Raw genomic sequence first — 13,951 nt, forward strand, 5'->3', positions numbered from 1 at the left:
GCGTTCCCATCTATCCTCACACCTTTTAGTATCACTTAGTTTCCTCGCCGAGCATATTTTCATAACCATTGTGTGTTTTGGATGACACTCTTGAGTGCATTTGCAGATGTCGTTATTTTGTATCTGGCCCTATTTGAATCATGCCTGGAGCTATATTAGTGTCTGCTGTATATTTGTATTGGTTTAAATTAAAATGACACACACACACACACACAGACTGCTGCCCTGGGGTCTGCACTCCCACTGAGCAAGGCAACATTTGATTCGGAGGCCAGGTGCTGTTCTCACCTGATTCTCACGGTAACTTTGTCAAACAGCTCGTGCATCCGAACAGCATATAGGTTGTTATTCTTCCTAAGCTTATCTCCACCACACAGCTCTGAGCTGCAGCTGCAGCCACTGGTACACCTGCAAACAAATTTACATTGTAGACAAAGGGGCGTTAGCAGCAGCTACAGACATCACCATGCTCGCTGTTTAGCTCTCCCGACCAGAATGTGTCAGTGTAATCACTGCGTCTTTGCAGTTTTTCCACTCTTAGATACACTTCCCGTCCCAAAAAAAAAAGTCACCACTTGGATTTAACTAAGCTAATAGGTAAGAGCCTCCCATTGGATAATTTCTGCATGGATGATAATGTTACAGCTGGGAGCAACTTATTTAACCCTAACTGATGCAGTTTGCTTCTCATTTCTTCAACAACCATGTTGGAAGATACATCCTGTGGTTGTGGAGAAGATGTCAATCTGTTTCAGAAGGGTCAAATTATTGGCATCAAGCAAATAAAAACATCTAAGGAGATTTCTGAGACTACTAAAATAGGGTTAAGAAATGTCCAACGCATTATTACAAGATGGAAGGATAGTGGGGAACCATCATCTTCAAGGAAGAAATGTGGTGCAATGTGACAACAGAGTCCAGACCTTAATCCTATTGAGGATCTTTGAAAAATGAATGCATCTCTGGACGGAAATAAATGTTGTGACATTGCAGAAGCTTATTGAAAAGATGCCACAGCGAATGCGTGTCGTAATCAAAGCTAAAGGCAGTTTTTTTTGGACATGCAGTGTATTTTCCACTGTGATAAAGATGGAATTTGGCCCATAAGATAAAACATGCATCATAAAATGTGGATGCTTTAGATGTTTGACTTTGAAAAGGTCCATTAACCTAATGAGGAATGGAGAATGCTCGCCGTTATTATGTCTTTTACTCATTACATCCCACTCTGCAACTATCTCTGTCATGTTTCAGGTCAATGTGGAGGAGCTGTGCCCTCTAGACTGTGTCCCTCAAGCGAAGACCAGCGATCGGCTGGAGGTGCAGTACTCCCAGTGTCCCGAGTCTCCCGTCTCCCCTGTCCGACGAGACGCTGACACCCCAGAACCTCAGGACAGCTCTCGAGAAACCGAAGAGGAAGCGGGGAGCGATTCCTCCGGCCTCCAGGTGGAGGAGACCAGCGTTTTGACGAACGGGGAGCTGTCGGAGGAGGAGGAGGACACATTGGGCCGTAAAAGCATCCTACCTTCGTCAGTGCTGGACCAGGCGGGCGCGATAGCCGAGCACTTCATCAGCAGCCTGTCCAGACGGAGCAGTCTGGTCTCGGAGGACCTGGGTTCCCTGGCCTGTCCCTCGCCCCCGGTGGACAACGACGTCTTCAAAAGCCCCTCGGCCTGCATGGACCTGGAGAAACGGACGGAAATGTTGTCCAGCTCCACCCCGGAGCCTCAGGAGACCCCGGAGGTCAACCTGTCCGCGCCTGCGCACAAGGCCGTTCTGGACGCTCTCATGGAGGGAGAGCGCAGGTCCACTCTCTCCAAACAAGACCGCCTCCTCATCCACAAGATCAGGAGGTACTACGAGCACGCCGAGCACCACGACATCAACTTCAGCATCAAGCGCAGGGAAAGCCTCTCCTACATCCCAGCAGGTCTGGTCAGGCAGCTGAGCCGACAGCTGAGCAGCGGCCCTCAGGAGGAGCAGGTGGTCCCGGTCCACAGGAAAGGCCTCTCCCGGAACCGGCCCACCTCCTGGTCCGTGTTCGACCTCCCTGGGTTAGACAAGAGTCGAAACACTGAAACCCAGCAGAAAATGGAGCCGCGGAGAGAAGAGGAAGCAAAGACTAGATCTCAGAGCGTCTCCGAAACCGCAGAAGAGGAGTTCAGACCCTCGGCGGACATGCTGAAGGTTTGGCAAGACATGGAGGTGGAGGAGGTGGAGGAGGAGGAGGAGGAGGAGGAGGAGAGCCAGGAGGAGAAAGTGAACGTGTCAAGATTAGAAGCTACGCAGGACAGCGGCTCAGATGTTCCAACCAGTAAACAATCACCTCAGGTTTTAGAGCAGTCTGAAACGAGCACGGCCTCAGATAGCTCCTCCATCTCATCGGCCCACACCGCCTCCCCAGCGGCACGGGGGGGTCGCGGATGCGGGGGTGGGGGGGACTCGGAGCCGAGCGCGACTCCCGCGCCACGAGAGAAGAACCACGTCAACCACGACCAGCTACCTAAGCTCATCAGCTTCAGAACCAGCGTGGACGAGGACCAGATCCTGCAAGACATGGGGAAGATGAAAAACAAGGTGTTCCAGCTGGCTCGTCAGTACAGCCAGCGCATCAAAAATAACAGACCCTCTGTCTGGCAGAGGAACCGAGACGCGGCGCATCAACACGGCTCCAAGAACATGTCTACTGTTCAGGAGGAGAAGACGCAGCTGAGGAAAAAGGGTAAATAGGAAGCTGCTGCTGACTCGCTCTCTCTCACACTTGAGCTCGTGTTTGGATGAAACTGAAAAGCATTCTGTGTGTTTTTCTGTTCTGTGTGTATATGCAGGTAAACCTAGCGTGAGGTTGCCCTTATTGGCTTGTGAAGAGATGGTCATCCATGAAGTGCGTTCTCCAAGCCCGGTCCAGACCCCCAGCTCTGGCGCCAGCTCCCAGAGCACGCTCACCTGTCCCCAGAGTCCTCAGTCTGAGAGCTTCTACTGGCCCGACGTGCAGGAGCTGCGCTCCAAGTACACAGACCCCCACCACGCCAAAGTCCCCCACAGCTGCACCATGGAGACGTTAGAGTGCTGCTCCAACATGTATGATGGCTGCTCTCACAAGTGCAATAGCTCCTCAGACCTGGACCAAGCTCTGACAGACTGTCCAAGGACAGAGTCTGAGTGGTGTCCTCCGGTAGAGGACTGGCCCCAGCCCCAGTCCCGGCCCCAGCCCCGGCCCCGGCTCCAGCCCCTGCTGTGCAGATGGAGCTCCTTGGACCACATGCTGGGGTCTCTTCCGCTCCATGAGGTGCAGAACCTGCAGCAGCCTGTGAGGAGCTGCCACACAGCAGCTAAGCACCAAGACGGGGACGTCCTCTCCCAGGACGACCTGGACTGTGCAGCGAAGTCTGCTGCCGTGACTTCAGGAAAGATGTCTGAAAGTAATCTAGTGAAAAGTTTACGGGAGAAGTTCCAGAGCCTAAGCGCAAGCTCGTAAACATGTGAATCATGTATATTTCCATTATCAGGAGCTGTGACGTGGAAACATTATCTGCCAGTTATCTGATGTCCTCCCCCCTTCCCACTTCTCTCCTCTAAAAGAATGCAATTTATTGTCTGCACAATGTTTTAATACAGGGGACATGTGGTGATTTGTTTTGTTACTAAGTTTAAAATGAAAGGGATATTATTGATTATCAATTAGGTTCATGGTGGGAAAGCACATTGTCTTTAAAAAGGTGTATTGCATTATTTGTACATTGGGTATTTGTCTGCACTGTGCCATACAAAGTTAATGTAAAAATTGTATATAGTCCCCTGTATTAATTGAAAATTAGGTCCTACTTTATGAAATATTATATGCATCTGTTTGGTCCCACCTACTGCTGTGGTTGTTGCTATAGTCACTATAGCACTGTTTGAACTGTCAGCTGGAGATCCAGGGAGCAAAGAGGAGCTCAGATCTTTTATCCACATGAATACTGACGAGGGAGCTCTGCTGTCAGCAGAGTCTCCGACCGCACACCAAAGAGTTCCCTTTTAACAGTTGTCCTGTTTTAATGCATGTGGTCACAGCAGTCGTCGGCTTCCATGTTCACTGAAGCTGTGTCTCAAACTGTTCTCTCACTCTCTATCACAGGAGCTTTATTTTTTTTCCTCAACATGTTGTATATTTTCTTGAATATTATTTATGAACCTGTATATTTGGGAGAGATCGGCCTCATGTAAATACTGAACAGTAGCAACACTTTTTACTTCTCAGTTCCAGAAAATATATTGTTTCATACTTGAAGTTTCCCACATTTCCAATAAAAACAGAAATGGTAAGTGTCCATGGTGCTCTCTTTACCCCCTCATTCTTCTCGTATCCATTAGTACTGTGGCTTCCATCATCAACTGATTTATTGTTTCCATGTTTATGTTAAGCTAAGGCAATTTTTTTTTTACATCAACTAAAACAAGGCTAAAGGAAAGCCCACGTCTCCGTGCTGGGTCCTCTACTTAACATGGAAGGAATGTGTCTTGTTTATGTGATTCTTTTTTCCCAAATGATAATAGAAGAGACGCTCAACCGAAGGAGAAACAAAGTGACAAACAGTGGAACTAAAACATCTGAGTAAGAAACTATTAATGCATTTGTTCCTACAAAATAAAACGTGTTTCATCAATGGGATAAGTTGAAAATATGTGTGTTGGCAGGTGTATGAGGCCAGAGGTCTGCAGCCGGCACAGATAAGAGAGATATTGAGTTTAATATCATAGAGTTGATTTAATCAGAAACAGGCTGTAAACAAGAAGGGACAATATTATTACACACGTGGGCGCATGTGTGTGTCTGTGTCAATTTGTGTTGAGTGTGTTTTATATCAAATGAATGCACAGCTCATCCTTTGTTCATCAACCAAACTGAAATTACCTTTGCCTTCGAAAGCAGCCGTCAAGTCAGACAGAAAACACACAGACGTGCACCGGTAGTCAAGCAGGAAACCCTTCAATATAAAAGCCTATGCTTCTTGCACAATGACTTCATTATAGAGGGGTTTTTATTTTGAAACCAATAACCAGAGCTTCCATCCTGCCTGTGTGTTTGCTGGCTTGATGCTGGGTCGGGAAGCCCACCAGAGGAGAGGAGTTAGGAGGAGCAATTGGAGTCGTGCGCTGAAGCCAGATGCCAGGCATCTCAGATTTCCTCCGGCATTAAAATCAACTAAACCTCTTTTTTTTCCTCTTCCTGGATCGGAACAAAAAAAATATCATCGTGTCAATAGTTTTTTTTTTTTTGTTAGTTTTTTTTCTAAAGAATGGGCTGCGCAATATCAGGTCTGGCGGCAAAAGCGGACTTTGGAGAGAAGAACCCAGAGGATGCTGCTGCAGCAGCCGCGCATCCCAGCGAGCAGCAGATCCAGATGATCAAGGAGTCCTGGAAAGTTATCCGGGACGATATCGCTAAAGTTGGAATTATAATGTTCGTCAGGTGAGGTTACACGAACCTTCTCTGTACTTCTCCACTGTTGGCTGCATGTCACATTACTAAATATTCATGAAGAGATACTGCTCATCTTATGGTCATAGTATATTTCCATTGTGTAAGGCTATCCCATCATCAGGTGACAGTGTCAACAGAGATGTGCATTTTTGTTAGATTTAAAAACTCTGCAAGTAACATCACCTCAACATTGTGTATTATTTTGCATCCAAGTGAAACAAGGACAAATGTTCTTCTGAGCAGCACACAGAACTGTCCTGTATCAGCTGTGTTGTTTAAATGTCTCCTACTCTGAACATAGACACAACAGCCAAAGGAGCAGAACTATTGACTTTTCAGTTTGACCTCATCAGTGGCTCAGTGGACCCTCTGCTCTGTGTTCTGACCTGCTGGGCTCTGAGACAAAGTGGTCTGCTGAAGGTCTTGTTGTAGATCCACTAGCGGCGGTGACATGTTGCCTGACCTTATCATCCAGACCAGGAACTGATCAGCCACCCCCCGACCGCACCGCCTCCTGACCCTCAGCTTTCCCCCCCTCACAGCTCGGAGCAGAATACCCCTCCTCCTCTCTTATCACTTCATATCACATCTTAACAACATTACATAATAACACACAGCTCCAGGTCTGCCATCCTAGTATACAATTAAAGGCATTAGCCATCAGGGAAAATGCATTTTGTCAATTATGATGATGACCAGCCTCCGGGTAAACATCTTCGGTCCTTTGGCTGGGAAATAAAACAAATGGAAGAATGTGGTGAGAAGGACATGGTGGATGATAGTTAGAAATCGTGTAGCTTTAAGCCCAAGTGATGCCATGTGTCCCCAGGGACGACCCAAACTGTTGAAGGCGTTGACCTTAGCATGTTAGCCTGGAAATATATAGGGCCTCTTGTGGGTCAGGGCCACCCCGGGGCCCCCGGCCGGTCAGGGCCTGTAGCTATTCCCTGACAGAGCAGTAATTATGACAGTACGGAAATCACCTGTTTTTCATTGTGTGTGTTATTCTTTGGCGATAGGCTTGTCAAATCTATGTAGAATAAGACACTCCAAAGACTCCATTCACGAGTGCCAGATACATCCTCTGAACAGCGCCAATTAAAATTCCACTCGAGCTATATAGGGGTGCTACATTGTCTGCTTATGTTATGCATGCTTGCATGTGCGCCCATGTTGACAAGAGGTGCACACAATGGAGCAAAATAACCAGCTTCCTACATGTTTGCTGCTGCGTTGACAGTGGTAGAGATGTAGGGAAAAAAGGAGCCAATTTCCCCCCCTTTTCCCCCCATCAATGATGCCGGTGAGCGGGGGGTATGAATAGTGAGAAAGCAAATTTCACAGCCATTTCGCTCCTGATAAGTCCTGTCACAGCTTCTCTGGCATCATCCAAAAAAGAAAAGAGAGACACAATTACACAAGGGTGTAAACAGTGTAGTGTTGTATGTAATTCAGTCAAGCATAACTTGAGAAGAATCCTTTTGAATAAATAGACCTCGAATGTTTGTCTATGTGTGACTCAAACAACTACCAGATGTGTTATAGTAAAAAAAAAAGAAAAATCCTTATAACCAATGAGCTTTGGCTGTGGTGCTACACAGAACAGGCTGTCATGTGAAACATACAGTAGCCTATATCATACAGCAGACATATGTGGAATGCATGTCAGACAGAATCACTTTGTGTCTTAGGCCAGATCTTGTCGGTCATGTCAGTGTGTTGCATTTCAATAGACCTCTGTGTTATCATCTTCTTGTCAAAGGGCACGGAGCTACTGATGTTTTTTCACAGCAGCCATTAGACAGACATTCTTCTCTAACACCTCTTCCAACACCTCTATTCATCCATCTGTCTCTCTCACCATGGGCTCCACATGTTATAGAGATCTAATGCATTTATTCATAAAGATTTGGCTCTGGGTTGAAACCACTACAGACCATGAGGGGGAAATAATAATAATAATAATAATAAGCTTCTTTTAACTGCCACACCCACATCTGTTGAAATCATTAATTATTAATGCTGATCTGTGGAAAAACTAGAAAATGGACACACCCAAGAGGATCTGCAGAGAGGACTGGCAGAATATCACAAAGCCAGTGTGCAAAACCTGAGGGTTCAAGGTGTTTCATGAAGTATTAATTAAAGGAATGATACTAATAATGTTATATTTCAGTTTTTAAGAAAAATACCCCCCCAAAATCCCACATTCTGTTTGTACAGTCTACATCAGGTCCAGTATTTCACACAGGAACAAGGAGTGTAACAGCTGCTCTCAGCTCTAACAGCTCATATTTTCACATTAAAAGCTGTGATGCCGATCATCAGCCGTGCAGCCTTGCATCTCAGCCTGAGCACAACACAGCTCGCATCCAGGGGAGGTATAGCTGTGTATTCTGGTAGCATGACTAATCACCAGTATCTCAGCTGGAGACTGGGAGGCTGTTTGATTGGATGGCAGCATGCTTAAACTCTCTGCTTAAGGAAATTGATTGAGGTTAAATCAGAAAAGGAAAACTCGAGCAGAGGCGACGGCTCCGTTTTAAACGGAGACTCTGCCCCGGCTCCGACAGGGCAGGGTGGCTCTTCACAGCTGTGGGTGGAAATGAGGGTATGGATCGCCTCACTGTCCCTGCATCCAGCATGGGCTGTTACTGATTGCAGCTGTTGGGCGTAAAAGAACCAAAGTGGAGGACAGTGATGATAAGAAGAATCAGAACAAGATCAGAAAGGCACAATCAGATCTCTATTCAAAGTGCGAGAGAGGGGCTACAGGATGAAAGAGAAGCATCTAATCGCAGTGTTAATGAGCTGAGATTTGCATATTCAGACTCGGCTGTGTGAGCGCAGGGTGACAGTTGTTTGAGTGGCCACGCTGAAACTCTGGGGGTTATGTCATCTTTAGTTGGGGAAACTCAGGGGGGAGGTTTTGTTTTGGTGTGGGACTGGATATGACAGGCCGCTCCTTCACAGTGGCTCACGGATGGCTTGCTCTGTGCTGTTGTTGTCTTGGTAACAGGTTGTTTGAGACCCATCCCGAGTGCAAGGATGTCTTCTTCCTGTTCCGAGATGTGGAGGACCTGGAGAGGTTGAGGACCAGCCGGGAGCTCAGGGCGCACGGTTTACGGTCAGTCAGCGGCTCAGTGCCTCATCATCATCATCATCATCACCACATCAGCACCGCTGTAAAATCAGTCAATGGATGCATTATACAGCATACAGCATGGTACACATCAATATCCACAGCCTCTGGTCCGCTTTACACCAAAAGGTCAAAGTGTAACAGTCACAAATAATGTAAAAAAACAAAAAACAAACAGAACACAGCGAAGTCAAAGTCCCAATAATCAATGACTTGTCAAAGCACTGATTGACAGAACAGCTCTTTTTTTTACCAGACTTCACTCCAACTATTGTGCATATAATCATCAGGACTACTTTCAGCTGCGGATTAATACAATGAACCTCTACAGCTGTGGTTCTCGAACTTTTTACATCAAGGACACCTAAACTGACACAAATTAGACCATGGACCCCCCATTGGACAACATTTTGAAACACAAATATTTGTTCTGAGACTGAATAACGTTACTTTTTTTAGTCAGTGTACATTCAAATTACTGCCAATGGCATGAATGTTTGAAAAAAAAAAAAAAGTCATATTGGGAAAAAAATGTGGTTAATATTTGAGAAAAAGTTGGGGACCCCATTGAACCCTCTCAAGGACCCCTGGGGGTCCCCAGACCCCACTTTGAGAACCACTGCTCTACAGCGCCAGGTCTCCTTCATGGCCACTATCCGTCCTGATCCAGATGTGTTTGTTTTAGGCTATGAACTCATACGAGAACAAATCGTTGATGCTAAATCTTGTGCTAGCTCAGGTAAAGGTGACTGTCTGTCTTCACATTATTTCTGTCTTTTCAAATTAGCACAGCCACTCTACAGATTTCCCAGGTACCCCCTGGGTTGTAATTATATTTGTGGATCACTGCATGAATGAGCTGCCTATTTATTGCAGCAGGACAGTGCACAAGGTGCTGACTGAAGAGAAATTAGGACATGCTTTTACTAGTTCTTGGACAACTGTGGGACAAAATATAAAGCAGCGTCTGACTAACAGGCGGCACAGAGATGGGGCTGTTGGCACCTTCACCTCTCAGCAGGAAGGCTGCATGTTCTCCCTCTGCCTGCATGGTGCTCTCCATGTCCTCCGGCCTCCTCCCACAGTCCAAAAACATGCACACAAGGCTGATCAGTGACTCTAAATTGCATGTGAGTGTGTGTTGTCTCTTTAAAGCAGAAGTAAGCGATCTGGTCGTTTTGGCTAACTTCCTGTCAGCCGATGGAGTTAGCAGTCCCCGCCCTCGTCCCTACGTCACCACATGCATGCGCATCCCTTGGCTGCACAAACAGAGAGGACCGCCCCTTTATGCTGTTCTTTCTCCTCATTGGATAAAGGTTGTAGGATACAAGGAAGGTTTTCTCCTCGGCTTACAGCAGAGCAGAGTGACTGACAGACCCGTGTTTCAGACCAAACACTCTATATAAGTGATTGCTGTCGGAAGATATAACTATTTAAGACTTATATTAACACAAACATTCCGCTTACTTCTGCTTTAAGTCAGCCTCCCTGTGACCCTGCATGGATAGAGGAGAAAAACATGTGTCAGCAGCAGGATCAATTAATTCTCAGTTAATGTATTTTTCTTATTGAAGACTCTGATCTAAGTGGAACAACAATATGATAAATGTGGCACAGGATGTGGTTCAGTATCATAAGACGGTTCAAGCAGACACCTTATGTGGTCATATCATTACAGCCGTACTTACCGCTCTGCCGCGGACAAAGCGGACCATTAACTGCCTGAGGACCTGGAGGTACAGAGGCCAGCGCGGCGTTGCAGCAGGAACACGCTGACAAAACATATTACACGTTCCAGCGTGAACCGGCTGCTCTCAAACCCGGTGATAAGGCCAAATGGCCCTTCAGCCGCACTCAGGGACATTAGTACAAATGTCCACGGAGGCAGCGAGACACAGAGAGACACAGAGAAGAGAGAGCCGAACCAACTCGAACCCCTTTGTTTCCATTATTCATCTTCAAAACTGTCACGTCGCACACACTCACACTCTGCAGTGGAGGCAGACACACCTGGAAAGCAACAAAGGAAATTGATCCTGCGGCGTGCAGGGGGAAAAGTGTTTTCATGTGTGTGTGTGAGCCGGTTTTGCAAGTGAGCACCAGATTGATAGATATGCAATCAATTCAGTTTTTTTTTTCTTGCCATTTGAGTTTGTGAAACTGTAAATGTCACCATGCAGCCTTTTCAACGCAGGAGTGTCAGACTTATCTATAGTGGAGCTACAACAACTGCTAATGTATCCATCCATCAGGCCTGATCGCTCTGTTTGAAAAGCCTGTCTCTTTCAGGGTGATGTCTTTCATCGAGAAAAGCGTGGCCAGGCTGGACCAGCTGGACCGACTGGAGGCTCTGGCTCTGGAGCTGGGGAAAAGCCATTATCATTACAACGCCCCACCTAAGTACTACAGTGTAAGACCCTGATGATCGCCGTAGTCTGTTTTTGTCACGCTGCTTTGTTTGTAGAGCACACACATATTCTAATTTACACTGATACAGTAGCACTCACCATTATACTGAGACCCCTAAAACCTCAGCAGCTGAATGGAGCTGACCCACTCCCACAACTGAAAAATGAAAACACAACCAAATACTAACAGCAAATGGAGTGACACGCACATGCACGCACACAATGGATACTGGCCTAGTTACCACTGCACAGTGTCATTAACCTTCGTCTTGTGTCAGCTTTCTGCTACTGTCTCTTGTGTTGGGGTCAGTTTCGACCTGTAGAAAACACTAAAAAGGTTGTTTCATCCAATTTGTTTTTCATCTCTTGGTTACATTGTTAGGCTTCCTATCCATGAAAATATTGGTTTTAATATTTTTTGGTGTGCTTTTTTTGTCAGTAGGTATACCCCTTGTCAGCTTTCTGCTACCATCTCTTGTGTGGTCGGTTTTGACCCGAGTTTTAAATCAGCTAGTATAGAATAATCTAAAAACAGTTATTTATTATTCCATTTGTTTCTCATCTCTTGGTTACATTGTTAGGCTTCCTTATCCATGAAAAGGTTGGTTTTGCACTTATGATTTCAGTTTTACCTCTCATTATTGTTCTTATTGTTATAACCGGGTCGAAACTGACCCCTAACAACACAAATGTCATCATTTTAACCAAAGAACATTTTTGTTTTATTTTGTTTAAATATAGGTTCTTGACAAAGTTTAAAGGCCTTGATGCAATAAACAAATGAATGTGGTACTTTTATGCATTAAAAACCTAGCAACCCTAACACAAGAGGGAGGTTTAAATGTCTCCCACATTGATTTTCCAGTACGTGGGAGCAGAGTTCATCTGCGCCGTGCAGCCCATCCTGAAGGACAGGTGGACGGCCGAGCTGGAGGAGGCGTGGAAGGTGAGCTGTGACCTGCGTCTCTTCATCAGAGACCTCTGCAGCAATCCATTCTGGGTAAAATAGGCTTGATGTGTGCAACCGGTGTGTCAGCGGCGACGGTTTGTGTCCGACTCAAATCAGCGCCAAGAGTTGTGCACATCTTTGTTTTAATGCACCATGTAACATGTCAAGAAGACAAGCAGTGCTGCACAAGCTTGACTGATGTGGAACTGTACATCTCACTGAACCATACATGAGCATATTGAGAAAATAGACCGTGGCTCTGTCACATCACGTCACGTCACCACGAAGCCCCTTGTGTTATTAATACGGAGGCGCTGGATCAGAGCTGCTGCTACACACACTTATACACACCTTTTTAATTAGTGAACCAGGCTCTAGTGCAGAGTCTTTGTGACACTGGTGTCACAACAGTTCAGGGGTGTAGGTTATTAATTAGTTCTAGCAAAACGTATGAAGTAGACTACATACTGGCATGTAAGTATGTACAACACTTTATAGAAAGCATGTTGTTTTTAGGGATTGAGATGTATGAAAATTATAACATTTAATTTGAAGGTCTGTACATCTTTGATCATCTGCTTCAGGTGATGAGCTCTACTGCTCTCTAGTGGTTGAATCAGTCTTCATTTTGTTTCAGCATCATGATGCCACACTTAACAAGAAGAAAAGGGAAAACACCAGGTTCATTATTAACCATGCTGCTATTCACTATCAAATAATATTAATGTATCTATGTGGATTGTCTTCCGTTAAATAAGAGCTGCTACAAGATTAATGTTTATCATCTATAGGATTTCAAGTAAATAACCAATTTAAATGTTTTATATGAACAGCAGCTCAAGTCTTTCTGTATCATCCATAACTTTTTATATCTCAGTAAAATGCAGTGAAAAGGACAGGTTAACAAAAGTGAGGATCATTCTTTACTGTGTCCAGTTTTAAGATAACCAGAGAAATCGTATAGCCTAAAATAAATATGAATTCTAAATGTTAATATTAATCATCCTAATTTTAGAAGATTTTGGTTTCACTCGTTCCACTGCTGTAAGAAAATCTGTTAGCTGATTTTCTTTTTTGCAACAAAGGGTCAATTATGTGTTCATCCTAAATGTCTTATTTTCACAGCACTTTCCGAGTCCAATTCCATATCAGATCCCTCCAGATTTTCTATCCAACCTCACATAGTTAGGTCCCACCCTGTGTCTCCCTGTGTCATCTACCTGTTGTATGGGTTGTGGTTGTGGACACCCATGACCCAGCTTGTGCTATCACGCATTTTCCTAAGACACCTGATGGTACCGGTGGTGCAGCAGCCCCTTACAGCAGTGTTGCATGTTGATTAAAAAGGTGAGCTCCACCACTGTTATCCCTTTGGACAGTGTGGAGCAGGTGGCTCAGGTGAAGATGCTTAGAAAAATGAACTCCATCCTGAACAATGACAAACACCCACTCCATGCCCTCGAGGTTTTTAGGCTGATCACACACACAGGCAGGCTGATACGGTCTACAATATATCAGTGTGAAGTTATCTTTTACTTTAACTTAACTAGGCATAAAGAATATAATATTTCATAAAATTCATGTTTTCACCAGTAAGAGTGATTGTGCTTCACCCTATAACCCAGTCCATTGTGTGTTGATTGTGATCCAGACCATGTTCCAGTACGTGACCACTCTGATGAGGCAGGGCTACCAGGAGGAGAGCGCCCGGCAACGCCACCTCACACTCTCCCCGAAGGACAGACCAGAGAGGAACACGGCGCTATGAGCTGCTTCAACACCTCAGACTGTTTGTACCAGAGCAGCACAGATGTGTGTGTGTGTATATAGTGTATCTACTGTCTCGTTTTCTACATGGCTCATGTCTATCGGTCACTGTTTGCTAGTTTAACAAGAATGGACAAAAACAACTCACACGCTGACTTGTAACAAAGCACTTTATCTCTGAACTTAAAGTCTGCTGCAGTCCTCTTCTGTGAGATCTG

The 13,951-nt window shown here is 45.4% G+C and overlaps 3 protein-coding genes across 5 annotated transcripts in view; 2 read left to right on the plus strand and 1 right to left on the minus strand.

Annotated features, from left to right (window-relative positions):
* The window catches only part of LOC311005305 (pleckstrin homology domain-containing family G member 3-like), a 38,427-nt gene extending 34,114 nt beyond the window's left edge, over positions 1-4,313 (plus strand). For all 3 annotated transcript variants that reach the window (XM_083997675.1, XM_083997674.1, XM_083997673.1), the window contains exons 17-18: positions 1,255-2,722; positions 2,829-4,313. In XM_083997675.1, the coding sequence (XP_083853801.1) occupies positions 1,255-2,722; positions 2,829-3,478 (2,118 nt within the window). In that variant the 3' untranslated portion in view covers positions 3,479-4,313. The remainder of the gene's footprint in view (positions 1-1,254; positions 2,723-2,828) is intronic.
* Positions 4,314-4,659: 346 nt separating this feature from the next.
* The window catches only part of adss1 (adenylosuccinate synthase 1), a 108,605-nt gene continuing 99,313 nt past the window's right edge, over positions 4,660-13,951 (minus strand). Inside the window, exon 14 of the transcript XR_014596360.1 lies at positions 4,660-4,669. The gene's annotated coding sequence lies outside the window, so the exon portion shown is untranslated. The remainder of the gene's footprint in view (positions 4,670-13,951) is intronic.
* Positions 5,283-13,734, plus strand: xgb (x globin; the record flags this gene model as incomplete). The annotated part of the gene is made up of 5 exons (XM_083999012.1): positions 5,283-5,455; positions 8,487-8,594; positions 10,899-11,019; positions 11,883-11,963; positions 13,618-13,734. 5 exons carry the CDS (start codon positions 5,283-5,285, stop codon positions 13,732-13,734), a joined length of 600 nt encoding a protein of 199 aa, XP_083855138.1.

The sequence above is a fragment of the Trachurus trachurus genome (assembly GCF_905171665.1).
Source record: "Trachurus trachurus genome assembly, chromosome: 22".
Classification (NCBI taxonomy): domain Eukaryota; kingdom Metazoa; phylum Chordata; class Actinopteri; order Carangiformes; family Carangidae; genus Trachurus; species Trachurus trachurus.